At 43.7% G+C, this 18,556-nt stretch overlaps 1 protein-coding gene across 1 annotated transcript in view; it reads left to right on the plus strand.

The window, feature by feature from the left end:
• Window positions 1-18,194, plus strand: part of LOC121533090 (collagen alpha-1(XVII) chain-like) — a 29,767-nt gene extending 11,573 nt beyond the window's left edge. The window contains exons 14-48 of the mRNA XM_045221014.1: window positions 778-933; window positions 4,907-4,993; window positions 5,105-5,134; window positions 5,390-5,518; window positions 5,740-6,048; window positions 6,257-6,307; window positions 6,441-6,467; window positions 6,572-6,598; window positions 6,695-6,757; window positions 6,851-6,955; window positions 7,083-7,145; window positions 7,337-7,372; window positions 7,466-7,519; window positions 10,833-10,904; window positions 12,204-12,266; window positions 12,370-12,405; window positions 12,529-12,600; window positions 12,727-12,753; window positions 12,854-12,889; window positions 12,974-13,009; window positions 13,168-13,248; window positions 13,424-13,459; window positions 13,553-13,639; window positions 13,781-13,852; window positions 14,000-14,050; window positions 14,181-14,243; window positions 14,439-14,498; window positions 14,622-14,639; window positions 16,365-16,415; window positions 16,549-16,656; window positions 16,891-17,070; window positions 17,300-17,422; window positions 17,523-17,621; window positions 17,740-17,874; window positions 18,085-18,194. Coding sequence (XP_045076949.1) covers window positions 778-933; window positions 4,907-4,993; window positions 5,105-5,134; window positions 5,390-5,518; window positions 5,740-6,048; window positions 6,257-6,307; window positions 6,441-6,467; window positions 6,572-6,598; window positions 6,695-6,757; window positions 6,851-6,955; window positions 7,083-7,145; window positions 7,337-7,372; window positions 7,466-7,519; window positions 10,833-10,904; window positions 12,204-12,266; window positions 12,370-12,405; window positions 12,529-12,600; window positions 12,727-12,753; window positions 12,854-12,889; window positions 12,974-13,009; window positions 13,168-13,248; window positions 13,424-13,459; window positions 13,553-13,639; window positions 13,781-13,852; window positions 14,000-14,050; window positions 14,181-14,243; window positions 14,439-14,498; window positions 14,622-14,639; window positions 16,365-16,415; window positions 16,549-16,656; window positions 16,891-17,070; window positions 17,300-17,422; window positions 17,523-17,621; window positions 17,740-17,874; window positions 18,085-18,194 — 2,753 coding nt within the window. The remainder of the gene's footprint in view (window positions 1-777; window positions 934-4,906; window positions 4,994-5,104; window positions 5,135-5,389; window positions 5,519-5,739; window positions 6,049-6,256; window positions 6,308-6,440; window positions 6,468-6,571; window positions 6,599-6,694; window positions 6,758-6,850; window positions 6,956-7,082; window positions 7,146-7,336; window positions 7,373-7,465; window positions 7,520-10,832; window positions 10,905-12,203; window positions 12,267-12,369; window positions 12,406-12,528; window positions 12,601-12,726; window positions 12,754-12,853; window positions 12,890-12,973; window positions 13,010-13,167; window positions 13,249-13,423; window positions 13,460-13,552; window positions 13,640-13,780; window positions 13,853-13,999; window positions 14,051-14,180; window positions 14,244-14,438; window positions 14,499-14,621; window positions 14,640-16,364; window positions 16,416-16,548; window positions 16,657-16,890; window positions 17,071-17,299; window positions 17,423-17,522; window positions 17,622-17,739; window positions 17,875-18,084) is intronic.
• The last annotated feature ends 362 nt before the right edge of the window (window positions 18,195-18,556 follow it).

The following is an 18,556-nucleotide window of genomic DNA, read 5'->3' on the forward strand; positions in this document are numbered from 1 at the left end:
CAAGTTGTAGAAACATCTCAAGAATGATCAATGGAAACAGGATGCACCTGAGCTCAATTTCGAGTCTCAAAGCAAAGGGTCTGAAGACTTATAAGGTATTTGTGTTTTTAAATGTTTATACATTTTCAAAAATGTCTACAAACCTGCTTTCGCTTTGGTATTATGGGGTATTGTGTGTAGATTGCTGAGGATTTTTTCTTTTTGAATCCATTTGAGAATAAGGCTGTAACGTAACAAAATGTGGAAAAAGTCAAGGGGTCTGAATACTTTCCGAAGTCACTGTATGTACATGTATTATATGTGGAAGCAGCAGCACCAAGACAAATGTAGCCCTTTCCTGCAGTCAAATTACCAAATTGCCCTCTAGTTGCCTCATTGGTGGAATGTTATTAATACTTTTCATAATTTCATAATTAATACACTTCTTTTTTGTTTTGTACGCCAAAAATCTGGTGTTTCTATGTCAAACGTTTTTGTTATATTTCAGTCTTTTGTGATGTATATAAAGGGTAATATTGGAATGCAAACTCAAAATTGAATACATTTCAACTGTATATCTGACATGGTACAAGTGTTTTATTTTTTTAAGCCCATAACCATGTGTGTGAGGTGTATACTTTTGTTTCAAAGTAGATTTGTTTAAGACTACCAAGAAACACTCTGTGTGACCCTGATTTAGCCCACTGCAGTAAAAGGATATCCTCTCCTACTCTGTCCTATCATGTATTCATGACACTAACCAGTTTATACTGAATGTTTTTGCTGCCTATTTCTCAGTGGCACCTGGCAGTCCTACCAGTGGAGATGTCTTCACCAAAGACTACAAGTTCATACTGCTGGAGAAAGAGAACGCGCCCGTCAAGAAAGAGACGGAGAGACTCATCATGACCAAAGATACCGGCAAACAGTTCTCCTCTGCTGCCACTGCTATTGGTAGGCAACACTCAAATCAAATCAAATTGTATTTGTCACATGCTTCGTAAACAACAGATGTAGACTAACAGTGAAATGCTTACTTACGGGCCCTTCCCATCAATGCAGAGAGAAAGAAAATAGAGAAATAATAGAAAAGTAATAACACGAAATAATAAAATTAATAATAAATACACAATGGTTATATACACAGGGTACCGGTACTGAGTCGATGTGCAGGGGTATGAGGTAATTGAGGTACAGTGAGGGAAAAAAGTATTTGATCCCCTGCTGATTTTGTACGTTTGCCCACTGACAAAGATATGATCAGTCTATAATTTTAATGGTAGGTTTATTTGAACAGTGAGAGACAGAATAACAACAAAAAAATCCAGAAAAACGCATGTCAAAAATGTTATAAATTGATTTGCATTTTAATGAGGGAAATAAGTATTTGACCCCCTCTCAATCAGAAAGATTTCTGGCTCCCAGATGTCTTTTATACAGGTAACGAGCTGAGATTAGGAGCACACTCTTAAAGGGAGTGCTCCTAATCTCAGCTTGTTACCTGTATAAAAGACACCTGTCCACAGAAGCAATCAATCAATCAGATTCCAAACTCTCCACCATGGCCAAGACCAAAGAGCTCTCCAAGGATGTCAGGGACAAGATTGTAGACCTACACAAGGCTGGAATGGGCTGCAAGACCATCGCCAAGCAGCTTGGTGAAAAGGTGACAACAGTTGGTGCGATTATTCGCAAATGGAAGAAACACAAAATAACTGTCAATCTCCCTCTGCCTGGGGCTCCATGCAAGATCTCACCTCGTGGAGTTGCAATGATCATGAGAACGGTGAGGAATCAGCCCAGAACTACACGGGAGAATGATCTCAAGGCAGCTGGGACCATAGTCACCAAGAAAACAATTGGTAACACACTACGCCGTGAAGGACTGAAATCCTGCAGCGCCCGCAAGGTCCCCCTGCTCAAGAAAGCACATATACAGGCCCGTCTGAAGTTTGCCAATGAACATCTGAATGATTCAGAGCAGAACTGGGTGAAAGTGTTGTGGTCAGATGAGACCAAAATCGAGCTCTTTGGCATCAACTCAACTCACCGTGTTTGGAGGAGGAGGAGTGCTGCCTATGACCCCAAGAACACCATCCCCACTGTCAAACATGGAGGTGGAAACATTATGCTTTGGGGGTGTTTTTCTGCTAAGGGGACAGGACAACTTCACTGCATCAAAGGGACGATGGATGGGGCCATGTACCATCAAATCTTGGGTGAGAACCTCCTTCCCTCAGCCAGGGCATTGAAAATGGGTCGTGGATGGGTATTCCAGCATGACAATGACCCAAAACACACGGCCAAGGCAACAAAGGAGTGGCTCAAGAAGAAGCACATTAAGGTCCTGGAGTGGCCTAGCCAGTCTCCAGACCTTAATCCCATAGAAAATCTGTGGAGGGAGCTGAAGGTTCGAGTTACCAAACGTCAGCCTCGAAACCTTAATGACTTGGAGAAGAACTGCAAAGAGGAGTGGGACAAAATCCCTCCTGAGATGTGTGCAAAACTGGTGGCCAACTACAAGAAACGTCTGACCTCTGTGATTGCCAACAAGGGTTTTGCCACCAAGTACTAAGTCATGTTTTGCAGAGGGGTCAAATACTTATTTCCCTCATTAAAATGCAAATACATTTATAATTTTTTTTACATGCATTTCTGGATTTTGTTGTTGTTATTCTGTCTCTCACTGTTCAAATAAACCTACCATTAAAATTATAGACTGATCATGTCTTTGTCAGTGGGCAAACGTACAAAATCAGCAGGGGATCAAATAATTTTTTCCCTCACTGTAGATATGTACAACTAAGAATAAAGTGACTAGGCAACAGGATAGATAATAAAGAGTAGCAGCAACGTATGTGATGAGATAAAAATAAACTGTGCAAAAAGGGTAAATGCAGATAGTCCGGGTAGCTATTTGGTTAACTATTTAACTACTTACAGTGAGGGAAAAAAGTATTTGATCCCCTGCTGATTTTGTACATTTGCTCACTGACAAAGAAATGATCAGTCTATAATTTTAATGGTAGATTTATTTGAACAGTGAGAGACAGAATAACAACAAAAAATCCAGAAAAACGCATGTCGAAAATCTTATCAATTGAGTTGCATTTTAATGAGGGAAATAAGTATTTGACCCCCTCTCAATCAGAAAGATTTCTGGCTCCCAGGTGTCTTTTATACAGGTAACAAGCTGAGATTATTATTAGATGAGACGGACCAAGGCGCAGCGTGATAAGCGTACATCTTTAATTAGTACTTAACACACGAACAAAACCAAAACAACAAACCAACGATACGTGAAGTCCTGAGGTTACACACACCAAACCTTTACGGATCAAGATCCCACAAACTAACTGGTGCCAACAGGCTGCCTAAGTATGGTCCAGCTGCACCATCGAGAGCATCCTGACTGGTTGCATCACCGCCTGGTATGGCAACTGCTTGGCCTCTGACGCAAGGCACTACAGAGGGTAGTGCGTACGGCCCAGTACATCACTGGGGCCAAGCTTCCTGCCATCCAGAACCTCTATACCAGGCGGTGTTAGAGGAAGGCCCTCAAAATTGTCAAAGACTCCAGCCACCCTAGTCATAGACTGTTCTCTCTGCTACCGCACGGCAAGTGGTACCGGAGTGCCAAGTCTAGGTCCAAAAGACTTCTCAACAGCTTCTACCCCCAAGCCATAAGACTCCTGAACAGCTAATCATGGCTACCCGGACTATTTGCACTGCCCCCCCACCCCATCCTTTTACGCTGCTGCTACTCTGTTAATTATTTATGCATAGTCACTTTAACTCTACCCACATTGACATATTACTTCAACTACCTCAACTAGCCGGTGCCCCCGCACATTGACTCTGCACCGGTACCCCCCTGTATATATACCCTCCCTACTGTTATTTTATTTTACTTCTGCTCTTTTTTTCTCAACACTTACTTTTTTGTTAAAAAATAAATGCACTGTTGGTTAAGGGCTGTAAGTAAGCATTTCACTGTAATGTCTGCACCTGTTGTATTCGGCGCATGTGGCCAATAAAATTTGATTTGATTTGTTGTAAGAGAAATATGTTTGCAAAATTCCAGTAACTTTCCCAAAATTACCAGGTTTTCCTGAAATCTTGGTTGGAGGATTCCAGATTCCCTGCTTATTCTTGGAATCTTCTAGGCATGATTTCTAGGAACCTGGGAATTTTGGGAAAGTTACCGGTGTTAGGTTCTAAATAACAGGGTAAAAACCAACGGACAACTATAAAAGCTCAAACCAAGTTTATTCACCCAATAGGTCAGACAGCTGAACAGACAAAGACATGTTCTTACCATCACAAATATATATACTCCAATTTAGGTGAACTCCTCCTTCCCTCTAAACATGACATCTTTATTGCTAGGCAGGAAGTGAAGTGATGTGGGTAATAAACTGTTCCTTCTCCCTTAATGTGACCTGACCTCTGCCCCCATTCCTCACTAATCCACAGCTCTCCACCCTTATCAGTGACTGCAACCATGTGACTACCTTTCCTTTCCTCAGTACATTCCAAGGCCCTGGCTCATATCCAACCTTAATTGACCCCACCATATACATTCCTCCTACAGATAACCATTAACTTCTGGTGTAGCATTTCCATAGGATACCTGATGATTAACAATATTTCAAGTTTAGAAGTCAGAACCCATCATCGGAATATTGCAATCCAATACGTGAGAATACCAGAAATGTACACATAAAGGAGGGTTTTCACTAAATATATATGATTTACTAAAAATGCAATTGTCTGCTCTATTAGAAGAACCTTCTGATGGAAAATGGTACCATTCCTATCAGATCATAAATATTTCTATGCCCAATAAAACACTACAGTCCCACTGTCTTAGTGTTAGCCCTTGTCTTTGAGTTGTGGTGAAGTCATTAAGTTGATTTATTTCTAGCCTATTCTGAGGACTCACTGAAGAAGGAGAAGAAGAAGGTATCCAGCTTTGAGGAGACAGCTACAGCCAGAACCACAGAAACTAACGGTAGATAACAGAAGTGATAGAATGAATAGACATTTTCACCACACCTTGACTTGTGTTACTAACACTCTGTTCTTCCCCTGCTGTTTTTTAAAACTGGATCCTTGATGAAAGTGTCAACGAAACACAAGGCAACCTATGCAGGTATAGTCTAATTATACTTTGAAATTGAAATAGTTGCATAATTGCTGAATCCCAATGTAACAATCTATAAGCACAATTCATAATTCACCTAAAATCTGTCATAGCCATCATTAAATGATGATTTCAGTGAAAGCATGTTACATGTCTGTATCAAGTTAGGATTCAGCCCTAAATGCCTGTTCTTATGTATTCTTCATGATACACTACTGATGCTGGTTCTTGACCCCTGTGTCCTCTACCTCTCTCTTCGATCAGAGATACGTAAGGACGAGTCTGGAGGAGGTCTGGGCTTCTGGTTCTGCTGCTCCTGGTGGAAGTGGCTGCTGGGCCTCCTGCTGGGTCTCCTGCTCCTCCTGGGGATCCTCTTTGGACTCATTGCCCTGGGTAAGAAAGGAGGAGCGGAGCTGCAGGGCACTGGGGTGGTTTGATTGATGTGGTTGTCTCTGTTATAGAGAGCTAAGTAAATCTCTCTTTTTCTCTGATCTTTCTCTACTGTATTTATCTGTTTCTCGCTTCTCTCACTCGATCTTTGTCCATGTTTCTCTCTGTTTCCCTCTGTTTTCTCCCTTTCCCCCTCCCTCTCTTTCTCTTCCAACCACTTACAGCCGAAGAAGTCAAACGTCTTAAAGCTCGTGTGGACGCCTTGGAACAAGCCTCCAGCTCTTCCTCAGCCCATTCTAGTCGCCTCTCCTCCTCCTCAGCCATCAACATCATAGACCCTCTGGAGTCTGCATACATAGACAAGACCTCTTTCTCCTCTACCACACTGCTCCGCTCTGATAATGGTATCAATCTGGGAGCATCAGCAGGAGCAGGTCCAGGAACAGCCACTGGACCAGGCCAGGACCCTGTAGCTCTGCAGAGGGCAGTACAGCAGATAGTCAGGACGGAGCTGCAGTCCGATACTGTACGAGGTACAGAACCAGAACCAGAATTTACACTGAGCACCAGCCTTGTGTTTTGTGTGTATATGTTGAGCTTTTCAACCATTAAAACAAAGGAATGATGGAGTCAACAATCCAAAATCAAACAAACTTGTATGATTGTTTTTGAAAGATTTTATACATGTATGGTTTTTATTGGATTCTATATATAGAAAAAATGTATATTTATTTGTTACAGCAACACTTGCACACTCAATGAAAGGAGCAAGAGGAGAACCTGGGACCAAAGGTACTGTAGGACATCCACTGTATGGACATGGAAACATAGATGGATCCATCCATCCATAGATGGAAACATACTGCATTGGCAGAGCAAGTTTTGGCTATGTCTGTTGATTAACATTTCAACTGTTTTATTTCAGGTGACCAAGGTGGTCCAGGAGTCAAAGGTCAGTGAGCCATAGACCTACATTTAATGTCAATGACGTCACACAGCAAATACCGTACATGTTAGAGTTCTACTGTACAAATGGAATTCATTCATTCATTTCAGGTGATAATGGATTCCCTGGCCTACCAGGTAGGAACACAAACAATTAGTTTTATTCTGGAGTGGCTACAATTAATAATATTCTGCTTAATGATAGCAGACTGATGTTTGGCTTCTCTTCCTCAGGTCCACCAGGTCAGATGGGTCACAGTGGACAGGAGGGCCCGAGGGGACCTAAAGGAAATGCAGGTAATGCTTAAGGACACAATTTGACTTATCTTACACGATCTCAATCTTATAGACTATCACTCCCACAATGCATCTCTTCTCATCTGTGAATAGGTGAAGCTGGTGCAGAGGGCCTCCCAGGGCAGAGGGGCCGAGAAGGACCAACGGGATCACGTGGAGAGCCTGGTCCTCCAGGGTTTGGAGAGAAAGGGGACAGAGGTATGTTCATAAGTGTATTTGATGGCCTCACAGTTAGTACATCTTCAGAGACAAAATCCATCAAATTGCTATATTCAAATGATGGGTTCCTGTTCAAGCTCTTATGTAATGTTATGTGATGCCATAGGTTCTCCTGGTGAACCCGGAGGCTCCGGACCTGCTGGCACTGCTGGGCCTGTTGGACCTAAAGGTAATGCCAAAGGTCATCATCAATACAGGAAATACGTCTAGATTGATGAGATACATTAAACCATCAGTAATTGTAAGTCGCTCTGGATAAGAGCGTCTGCTAAATGACTAAAATGTCAATGTAATTCATCAATACTGGGACTGTAACTGTTGGCCGTCGTTGTGAAAGTGTATTTATTTTGTGTTTTCCAGGGTCAATGGGTGCTCAGGGTGCTACAGGTATCCCAGGTGAGTGCTCTTTGCCCTTTTTGTGTACCATTGTATAGAAAGAAGACACAAGCATGTGATTTCTAAAGTTGTGTATTTGTCACTTTTCTCCAGGAACTCCTGGTCCACAGGGTTTCCGAGGTGAAGCAGGCGCTCCAGGACCAAAAGGTATTCTAGAACAACATATTGAGATGATGTACAGTACTGTGCTGTATGCAGGCCTATTTCCTTGATTTAGATTCACGAAGAGAAAGCTACAAATATAGCACTTATAGCTAGAAACCTTAGTTGCTACATACATTTTTGGACTCATACATTTATGATATATACCCATTGATTCTTACATTTACATCATTTAGCAGACGCTCTTATCCAGAGCGACTTACAAATTGGTGCATTCAACTTATGATAGCAAGTGGGACAACCACTTTTTTTCTTCTTTTTTTTATGGGGGGGGGGTAGAGGGATTACTTTATACTATTCCAGGTATTCCTTAAAGAGGTAGGGTTTCAAGTGTCTCCGGAAGGTGGTCAGTGACTCCGCTGTCCTGGCGTTGTGGAGGAGCTTGTTCCACCATTGGGTGCCAGGGCAGCAAATAGCTTTGACTGGGCTGAGCGGGAACTGTGCTTCTGTAGAGGTAGGGGAGCTAGCAGGCCAGAGGTGGATGAACGTAGTGCCCTCGTTTGGGTGTAGGGTCTGATCAGAGCCTGAAGGTAAGGAGGTGCCGTTCCCCTCACAGCTCCGTAGGCAAGCACCATGGTCTTGTAGTAGATGCGAGCCTCAACTGGAAGCCAGTGGAGTGTGCGGAGGAGCGGGGTGACATGAGAGAACTTGGGAAGGTTGAACACCAGACGGGCTGCGGCGTTCTGGATAAGTTGTAGGGGTTTAATGGCACAGGCAGGGAGCCCAGCCAACAACGAGTTGCAGTAATCCAGACGGGAGATGACACGTGCCTGGATTAGGACCTGTGCCGCTTTCTGTGTAAGGTAGGGTCGTACTCTGTGAATGTTGTAGAGCATGAACATGCAGGATCGGGTCACGGTTTTTATGTTAGCAGAGAACGACAGGGTGTTGTCCAGGGTCACACCAAGGCTCTTTGCACTCTGGGAGGAGGACACAATTGAGTTGTCAACCATGATGGCGAGATCATGGAGCGGGCAGTCCTTCCCAGGGAGGAAGAGCAGCTCCGTCTTGCCGAGGTTCAGCTTGAGATGGTGATCCGACATCCACACTGATATGTCTGCCAGACATGCAGAGATGCGATTTTCCACCTGGTTATCAGAAGGGGGAAAAGAGAAAATTAAATGTGTGTCGTCTGCGTAGCAATGATAGGAGAGACCATGTGAGGATATGACAGAGCCAAGTGACTTGGTGTATAGAGAGAATAGGAGAGGGCCTAGAACTGAGCCCTGGGGGACACCAGTGGTGAGAGCACGTGGTGCGGAGACAGATTCTCGCCACGCCACCTGGTAGGAGCGACCTGTCAGGTAGGACGCAATCCAAGAGTGAGCAGCGCCGGAGATGCCCAACTCGGAGAGGGTGGAGAGGAGGATCTGATGGTTCACAGTATCAAAGGCAGCAGATAGGTCTAGAAGGATAAGAGCAGAGGAGAGAGAGTTAGCTTTAGCAGTGCGGAGTGCCTCCGTGACACAGAGAAGAGCAGTCTCAGTTGAATGACCAGTCTTGAAACCTGATTGGTTTGGATCAAGAAGGTCATTCTGAGAGAGATAGCAGGAGAGTTGGCTAGAGACGGCACGCTCAAGAGTTTTGGAGAGAAAAGAAAGAAGGGATACTGGTCTGTAGTTGTTGACATCGGAGGGATCGAGTGTAGGTTTTTTGAGGAGGGGTGCAACTCTCACTCTCTTGAAGACGGAAGGGACAGCGGTCAAGGATGAGTTGATGAGCGAGGTGAGGTAAGTGAGAAGGTCTCCGGAAATGGTCTGGAGAAGAGAGGAGGGGATAGGCTCAAGCGGGCAGGTTGTTGGACGGCCAGCCATCACAAGTTGCAAGATTTCATCTGGAGATTGGGGAGAAAGAAGTCAAAGCATAGGGTAGGGCAGTGTGAGCAGGACCAGCGGTGTCATTTGACTTAATAAATGAAGATCGGATGTCATCAACCTTCTTTTCAAGATGGTTGACGAAGTCATCCACAGAGAGGGAGGAGGGAGGGGGAGGAGGAGGATGATTCAGCAGGGAGGAGAAGGTGGCAAAGAGCTTCCTAGGGTTAGAGGCAGAGGCTTGAAATTTAGAGTGGTAGAAAGTGGCTTTAACAGTGGAAACAGAGGAAGAGAATGTAGAGAGGAGGGAGTGAAAAGATGACAGGTCCGCAGGGAGTCTAGTTTTCCTCAATTTCCGCTCGGCTGCCCGGAGCCCTCTTCTGTGAGCTCGCAATGAGTCATCAAGCCACGGAGCAGGAGGGGAGGACCGAGCCGGCCGGGAGGATAGGGGACATAGAGAGTTAAAAGATGCAGAAAGGGAGGAGAGGAGGGTTGAGGAGGCAGAATCAGGAGATCGGAGGGAGAAGGATTTAGCAGAGGGAAGAGATGATAGGATGGAAGAGGAGAGAGTAGCAGGAGAGCTAGAGCGAAGGTTGCGACGGCAGGACAACCTTATTAATTTCTCATGAGCTTAGTTCAACTGTCATACCCCATCAGAACCCAAAATATAAGCTTGCTTTACTAACATTTTTAAAAGAACGTAAATGTAAACAAACACTGTATCGCGTCAACACATGGTTAAAACTATACATTTGATACCATGGATGGTATGCATCTGTAACCGGTGTGAAATGGCTAGCTAGTTAGCAGTGTGCGCTAGTAGCATTTCAATTGGTGACATCACTCGCTCTGAGACCTTGAAGTAGTTGTTTCCCTTGCTCTGCAAGGACTGTGGCTTTTGTGGAGCGATAGGTAACGATGCTTTGAGGTTGACTGTTGTTGATGTGTGCAGAGGGTCCCTGATTCAAGCCCAGGCTGGGACGAGGAGAGGGACGGAAGCAATACTGTTACACATCCATAGTGCTGTCTATGAATTTGAGAGTGGTTACATTTCTCCAGCCCCCATCCCTTACTTTTTTAGTGGAAGAGGAGCGGGGAGGTGGCTTTGTTATTGTTTCAATGGAGGATTCTAGCTTTAAAGGTGCAATATGCAGAAATCGCTTTGCCATTTCCTGGTTGCAATAATTTGAATAGTTTGCCTAATTTCAGTTTGTGACAAAACAAGCAATTGTGTAGAGAATCATTGTACCATCTAAACCGCTGTGAAATACTGTATATTTTCAATAGCTGTTTGATACACCGAAAGTAATTTAAGAAATGTAAGAATGGAAAGATAGAAATAGCGTACTTCTTAGACTTACTTTCAATGAGAATGACATGTCTATAACTTCTATGTGAATTTGGTCGGGTCGGCCAAAAAATTACATATTGCAGCATTAAACAAAGATCATATCAGTAAGCCTATTGTTTCTCTCCTCGTCCAGGCGAGAAGGGACCAGCTGGACCTCCAGGAAATAAGGGTGAGACAGGAGAGAAAGGACCCCGCGGACTATCAGGTGTGTATCTGTCAAAACTTTTTTGTTCTCTCCCCCTTGTCTAGGATAATCATTGAGAGAAATGTGCACTATATACGCTACCGTTCAAAAGTTTGGGCTCACTTAGAAATGTCCTTGTTTTTGAAAGAAAATAATTTATTTTGTCCATTAAAATAACATCAAATTGATCAGAAATACAGTGTAGACATTGTTAATGTTGTAAATGGCTATTGTAGCTGGAAATGGCTGATTTTTTATGGAATATCTACATAGGCGAACAGAGGCCCATTATCAGCAACCATCAGTCCTGTGTTCCAATGGCACGTTGTGTTTGCTCATCCAAGCTGATCATTTTAAAAGGCTAATTGATCATTAGAAAACCCTTTTGTAATTATGTTAGCACAGCTGAAAACTGTTGTGCTGATTAAAGAAGCAATAAAAGCCATAGCTCAGACTGCCCATCTTAATCTTTTCTTTTTATTGGCCAGTCTGAGATATGGCTTTTTCTTTGCAACTCTGCCTAGAAGGTCAGCATCCCGGAGTCGCCTCTTCACTGTTGACGTTGAGACTGGGGTTTTGCGGGTACTATTAATAAAGCTGCCAGTTGAGGACCTGGAGGCATCTGTTTCTCAAACTAGACACTCTAATGTATTTGTCCTCTTGCTCAGTTGTGCACCGGGGCCTCCCACTCCTCTTTCTATTCTGGCTAGAGCCAGTTTGCGCTGTTCCGTGAAGGGAGTAGTACACAGCGTTGTACGAGATCTTCAGTTTCTTGGCAATTTCTCGCATGGAATAGCCTTCATTTCTCAGAACAAGAATAGACTGACGAGTTTCAGAAGAAAGATATTTGTTTCTGGCCATTTTGAGCCTGTAATCGAACGCACAATTGCTGATGCTCCAGATACTCAACCAGTCTCAAGAAGGCCAGTTTTATTGCTTCTTTAATCAGCACAACAGTTTTCAGCTGTGCTAACATCATTGCAAAAGGGTTTTCTAATGATCAATTAGCCTTATAAAATGACGTGTTCCAACGTGCCATTGGAACACAGGACTGATGGTTGCTGATAATGGGCCTCTGTACACCTATGTAGATATTCCATTAAAAAATCAGCCGTTTCAAGCTACAATAGCCATTTACAACATTAACAATGTGTACACCGTATTTCTGATCAATTTGATGTTATTTTAATGGACAAAAAACCTGCTTTCTTTCGAAGACAAGGACATTTCTAAGTGACCCCAAACTTTTGAACGGTAGTGTACGTAAACTGGTGTGTAAGCACATTTAATAGTGGTTATGTACCCTCTCCATCCCTGTAGGTGACCCAGGTCAAAGAGGACTTCCAGGACCAGAGGGAGCAAAGGGATGCAAAGGACCTGCAGGTGAAGAAAACATTGTGCTGCTAGAATAATCTCAGGCTGTCCTAATATAGACACCGTAATAGTGAAATTATTATATTCTGTATGTGTGGGTGTTATTCAACAGGAGCTCCCGGGGCTGATGGGGAAAAAGGCTCTAGAGGTAAGAACAACAACATCATTTTGTAGATAGAAACCACAATGCTATCGCTTGGTATAAAAATAGTGTTGTCCATATAACAACTTTTAGATTTTTATAGGATAGTTGATACCTTTATCATTCCAGGTGACAAGGGATCAGATGGGCTGCCAGGTCCCAGAGGACCAGCAGGACCTCCAGGAGATACAGGCCTCCCAGGTACAATCAATAAATAAATGTATCAATATATCAATCAATCCATCCATTCGTCCATCCATCCATCAATATTTAGTATTCAATATTTAAATTTCAATAACATACATTTTCCACTTGTTTCCGCTGTAGGCATTCCCGGGCTTCAAGGTCCACCAGGTATGACTCTTTGATACAAAAGCATTCCTTGATTGCATTTTAGATGCATGGTATCTCAAATATTAACCTTTTTATAACCCTCCCCCTCCACCCACCACAGGTATACCAGGTAATCCTGGTCAGTCTGGAGCTAAAGGTAACGTACCTATTACATACTTCCTCTGTCTTTAGTCAAACAGGATTATGCTTTCATTCAATCTATCATCATATTATCTTCTAGGCGAAGCCGGAGAACCTGGTAGAGTCATCAATGCAGGTAAGTCAGAGAAAACGGCAAGGCGAATTAGAGACATTGTTACATTGGTGGATATATTTCTTGAGATTACTTCATAGTTCAGTGTCCACATTAGGACAGCATCATATGTTCTTTAATAATGGATGGTCATTGGTCAATCTCTCCTGTTTGAATTCCAGCTGGTTCCAGTTCGGTAGCCATGCCCGGACCTCCAGGCAGCCCCGGACCACCTGGTGCTGCCGGATCCCCTGGACTCTCAGGTTGGTACTGAAGCTCTAAATTCTAAAATGTTCTAACACATTGTTATACAGTTTGAGTAAACACTGTATCGTCTTGACCATATCTAGATGTTGGAGATCTTTATGAAGTTCCTCATAGACTTTCCATTGAAGTAAGGTAAGATGCGTGCTCATTGCTTCTGTTGTGTCTCCTCAGGTCCTGTTGGCCCTGCTGGTCTTCCTGGAACGCCTGGTAAGACCTATTTCTCAGATATCTAATGAGACATCAGGGACCACATACTGTACGTACTTTCCCTTTGATTGTTCATTGTCTTTGTCTCTATAGGTCCCAAGGGAGAAAAGGGAGAGGAAGGAGAGAAGGGAGATGAGGGAAAGCCTGGTATTACTGTACAGACTGTGGAAACCAGCGAGAGTGAGTATGTTTGGCTCATATCAATGCATTCTTCCAGACTGCTTGTAACTACCTGACTTGTGAACATATCTTCTTGTTTTAGATTCATTATAGCATATCACTTTCTTATTACCTCTAAACTTACCTTACCCCTTACAACAGAACGTTCACCTGTGGCTGGTCTTCCTGGCCCTCCAGGGCCCCCAGGAGAACCAGGTGCCCAGGGTCCTCTAGGTAAGCCATGTGGTTCATTCTCCATGCACTTTAGGACTTCAGTGTATTTTTGAACGGATACCTTTTTGATTTACTTTTGTTCTGATCCCCTTTTCTTATGGATTCTGTCCTTTTTGAAAAGCAAATTCATACTTTGTTCTTTCTCAGGTAAGGGTCTCCCAGGTCCTGAAGGTCCTCGAGGAGAGCCAGGTGTACCAGGTAAGCCATAACATTTCTACCTGAGAAAAATGTACAATGTTATATTGAAATGGCATTGTAAAATAATTAAGCTATTGTAAGAACGGGTTTGCATCATCTGTTGCAAAATCCTGACCCATTCCTCTCGCAGGTGTTGGCGTACCCGGCCCCCAAGGAGAGAAGGGAGAGCCAGGTAGCTTCGTGCCCAACTCAGGTAGGTGGCCCTTACCAAAAAGACACTACACTCTCCATACTGTAAGCATCTGATCACTCAACACAATCACAATGACTCTTCTGTCAAAGATGTCAAGATTGAAGCTGTTGATCAGTATATGATGTGGTATGATATGGAAGGTCACGTAATGTAACGCAATGTAATGTTGTAATGTAATGCTGTGTTGTTTTTCAGGAACCTTCTTCGCTGGGCCACCAGGACCTGCTGGCCCAACTGGTCTTCCGGGATCACCAGGTACAGAGGGGTCCAACTCACTGTCTATACCATTAGTGTTTTTATCATAGTCAATTTGGTCTAAACAGAAGTTATGTGCACTCATCTTGTAAATCATTTTTATTGTTTCCTAATGCAAACCAGGACCCCAGGGTTACCAAGGTAAGCAATTGGAAAGGCATGTCCATGTCAAAGGGCTGGATTGATATCATAGTAGGCTATGAACAGGCTTTAGTCACATACTATTTACAGTTGAAGTCGGAAGTTTACATACACGTTTTGTCAACCACTCCACAAATGTCTTGTTAATAAACTATAGTTTTGGCAAGTCGGTTAGGACATCTACTTTGTGCATGACATAAGTAATTTTTCCAACAATTGTTTACAGACAGATTATTTCACTTATAATTCACTGTATCACAAGTCAAGTGGGTAAGAAGTTTACATACACTAAGTTGACTGTGCCTTTAAACAGCTTGGAAAATTCCAGAAAATGATGTCATGGCTTTAGAGCTTCTGGCTAATTGACATAATTTAAGTCAATAGGAGGTGTACCTGTGGATGTATTTCAAGGCCTACCTTCCAACTCAGTGCCTCCTTGCTTGACATCATAGGAATATCAAATGAAATCAGCCAAGCCCTCAGAAAATAAATTGTAGACCTCCACAAGTCTGGTTCATCCTTGGGAGCAATTTCCAAACGCCTGAAAGTACCACGTTCATCTGTACAAACAATAGTACGCAAGTATAAACACCATGGGACCACGCAGCTGTCATACCGCTCAGGACGGAGACGCGTTCTGTCTCCTAGAGATGAACGTACTTTGGTGCGAAAACTGCAAATCAATCCCAGAACAACAGCAAAGGACCTTGTGAAGATGCTGGAAGAAACAGGTACAAAAGTATCTATATCCACAGTAAAACGAGTCCTATATCGACATAACCTGAAAGGCCGCTCAGCAAGGAAGAAGCCACTGCTCCAAAACCGCCATAAAAAAGCCAGACTACGGTTTGCAACTGCACATGGGGACAAAGATCGTACTTTTTGGAGAAATGTCCTTTGGTCTGATGAAATAGAACTGTTTGGCCATAATGACCATCGTTATGTTTGGAGGAAAAGGGGGTGGCTTGCAAGCCGAAGAACACCATCACAACCGTGAAGCACGGGGGTGGCAGCATCATGCTGTGGGGGTGCTTTGCTGCAGGAGGGACTGGTGCACAAAATAGATGGCATCATGAGGAAGGAAATGTATGTGGATATATTGAAGCAACATCTCAAGACATCAGTCAGGAAGTTAAAGCTTGGTCGCAAATGGGTCTTCCAAATTGACAATGACCCCAAGCATACTTCCAAAGCTGTGGCAAAATGGCTTAAGGAAAACAAAGTCAAGGTATTGGAGTGGCCATCACAAAGCTCTGACCTCAATCCTATAGAAAATGTGTGGGCAGAACTGAAAAAGCATGTGCGAGCAAGGAGGCCTACAAACCTGACTCAGTTACACCAGCTCTGTCAGGAGGAATGGGCCAAAATTCACCCAACTTATTGTGGGAAGCTTGTGGAAGGCTACCCGAAACGTTTGACCCAAGTTAAATAATTGAAAGGCAATGCTACCAAATACTAATTGAGTGTATGTAAACGTCTGACCCACTGGGAATGTGATGAAAGAAATAAAAGCTGAAATAAATCACTCTACTATTATTCTGACATTTCACGTTCTTAAAATAAAGTGGTGATCCTAACTGACCTAAGACATGGAATTTTTACTAGGATTAAATGTCAGGAATTGTGAAAAACTGAGTTTAAATGTATTTGGCTAAGGTGTATGTAAACTTTCGACTTCAACTGTACATGGCAGACTTAGTGACAAACCTAAAATCTATGTTTCAGGTGACCCAGGTCAGCCCGGTTTACCAGGAGTTCGCGGAGATCCCGGTGTCGGTGAGTGGATCAAATATTTATCAGAAGCATGGTTAAACATGTAAGCCTACACCTGTTGCTTAGGTTACAACCAACATTTACTTCTGAATTTACTTGATCCTTTGTGTTGTTCACTGTGTTGTTTTCTCCCCAGGTTTCCCTGGACCCCAGGGACGACCTGGAGGTCCAGGACCAGAAGGGGACAGTGGACCTCCAGGGCCCCAAGGTCCAGAGGGCCCTGAGGGGCAGCAGGGTCCCAAAGGTACACCCTTACACCCCTTTAAAGATGCAATCCGGGATCTTAAGCACTTATGAATTCGTAACATATCATACGAATTGCAAAATTAGTAAAAACGGGGACCAGTTTTGGCTCGTGAGCACTACTTTCAAAACTACTGGCTGAAATTATACAAAAGCTCTGGAGCATCACTTTAACAATGTTTATCACTAGATATGGATCATTTGTGTAAATTAAGCCTACTTATATCTGTATTAGGTGAGGCTGGCGTTCCAGGTGCTCCAGGAATCCCTGGCTACTCCAGTGGTGGATCATCCAGGAGTTCCCCTGGAGCACCAGGCCCACCTGGACCTCCTGGGGCCCCCGGCCGCGATGGGCCACCTGGGTCTGGGGCTGGAACACCGGATGTCCGTCAATACATCACAGAATACCTCAAGAGTGAGTGAGATGATCTACTCTGCTTTTTCTTCATTACCTCCAATTTAAAGGAGTGGGGCTAAACTATGTCCATCCAAAGACCGTTACAATATTTGATAGCATACATGACCTCCATGGGACAATATGGCGAACAAAACCAAAACTAAAATGGGGCCTAATGATCTGAAACCTTTTCTATGCTACTGTTTAGCAATGCAGTAACTTGTGTATTGTGTTGTCCTTCATGAAGGCAATGGTGTCAGGGAGTACATGTCGGGTCCTCCGGGTCCTCCTGGCGCACCGGGGCCCCCTGGTGGTGGATCAGTGGAGTCAGTGGACGACCTTGTTAGTCGAGTCATCGCATACATCCAGAGTGAGTCCAGACAATCCAACTTCTTATCCAAAGCATTACTTATATGAAGTATATCATATTGAATGTTTACCTGGGTCTAATACTTCTGTTGACATTTCAGGTGGAGGTATTGCTAGTGGGGTGCCTGGACCTCCAGGCCCACCTGGCGCACCAGGCGGAGGCGGTATATCGCTAGAAGACATCATCAGCCTTCTACAGAGTAAGTCAGATGTTTGAGTGCAAATTTTGAAAATCGGGATGGAATAAAGAGATAACATTGTGTCAAGAGACAGTCAATGGTCAGTGAAGTGCCCTTGCCTGATCCGTACCTCTCTCAGGGGAGGAAGTGCGGCGTTACGTCATCGGTCCTCCTGGCCCTGCTGGACCTCCTGGCATCCCAGGGATCCCATGGAGAGGTGGCTATGGCTTTAACACCCATGAGGTGGCTGGACGAGTCCTCACTCTAATGAATGGTAAGGAATCACTGTTACACAGCCATGTCAGATTCACATTTAGATTCATACACACACCATTAGCTTCTTTAACCATAGTGTATGCAAGTGTATCCCAAATGGTGGGCCAGGACCTACAGGTGGGTCTTGGCTAGTAGTTCAATTCATTTGAAATAGTCACGTGATCAGAATGCAGGGTTGTGATTGGTTGTTGCATCCGTCTGTCATCAGAGCAGGGTATGGTGGGCGTGCTCGGACCCCCTGGACCTCCCGGCCCACCAGGCCTACCTGGGTCTTATGGTGACATCTCTTATCTTCTGCAAAGTAAGAGCTCTGACTAGAGTTGTAAAATTCAGGGAACTTTCAATAGATTCCCAGTTCTTTCCGAAATCCCAGCTGGAGGATTTCCGGAATCAGAAGGGAATAACAGGAAATCCGAAATCCTCCAACCGGGGTGTCAAGATCTATTGAAAGTTCCTGGAATTTTTCAACCCTAGCTCTGACTACGGACTTTATACTAACATTAGCGTTTAGCACATGTTTTTTCCGCAAGAGCTAAAGGACACGGTTTTGGCCACACATTACATTCCAATCATCTATCATAGGTCTACAGCCAGAGTGACTTACTGGACAGTCTGCATATTTATTCCTATTAACAGTTTGATTGATGTCAGTTCTGCCTGTCCTTTCTAGATTCTGAATA

This window comes from Coregonus clupeaformis, chromosome 7 (genome assembly GCF_020615455.1).
Source record: "Coregonus clupeaformis isolate EN_2021a chromosome 7, ASM2061545v1, whole genome shotgun sequence".
Taxonomy (NCBI): domain Eukaryota; kingdom Metazoa; phylum Chordata; class Actinopteri; order Salmoniformes; family Salmonidae; genus Coregonus; species Coregonus clupeaformis.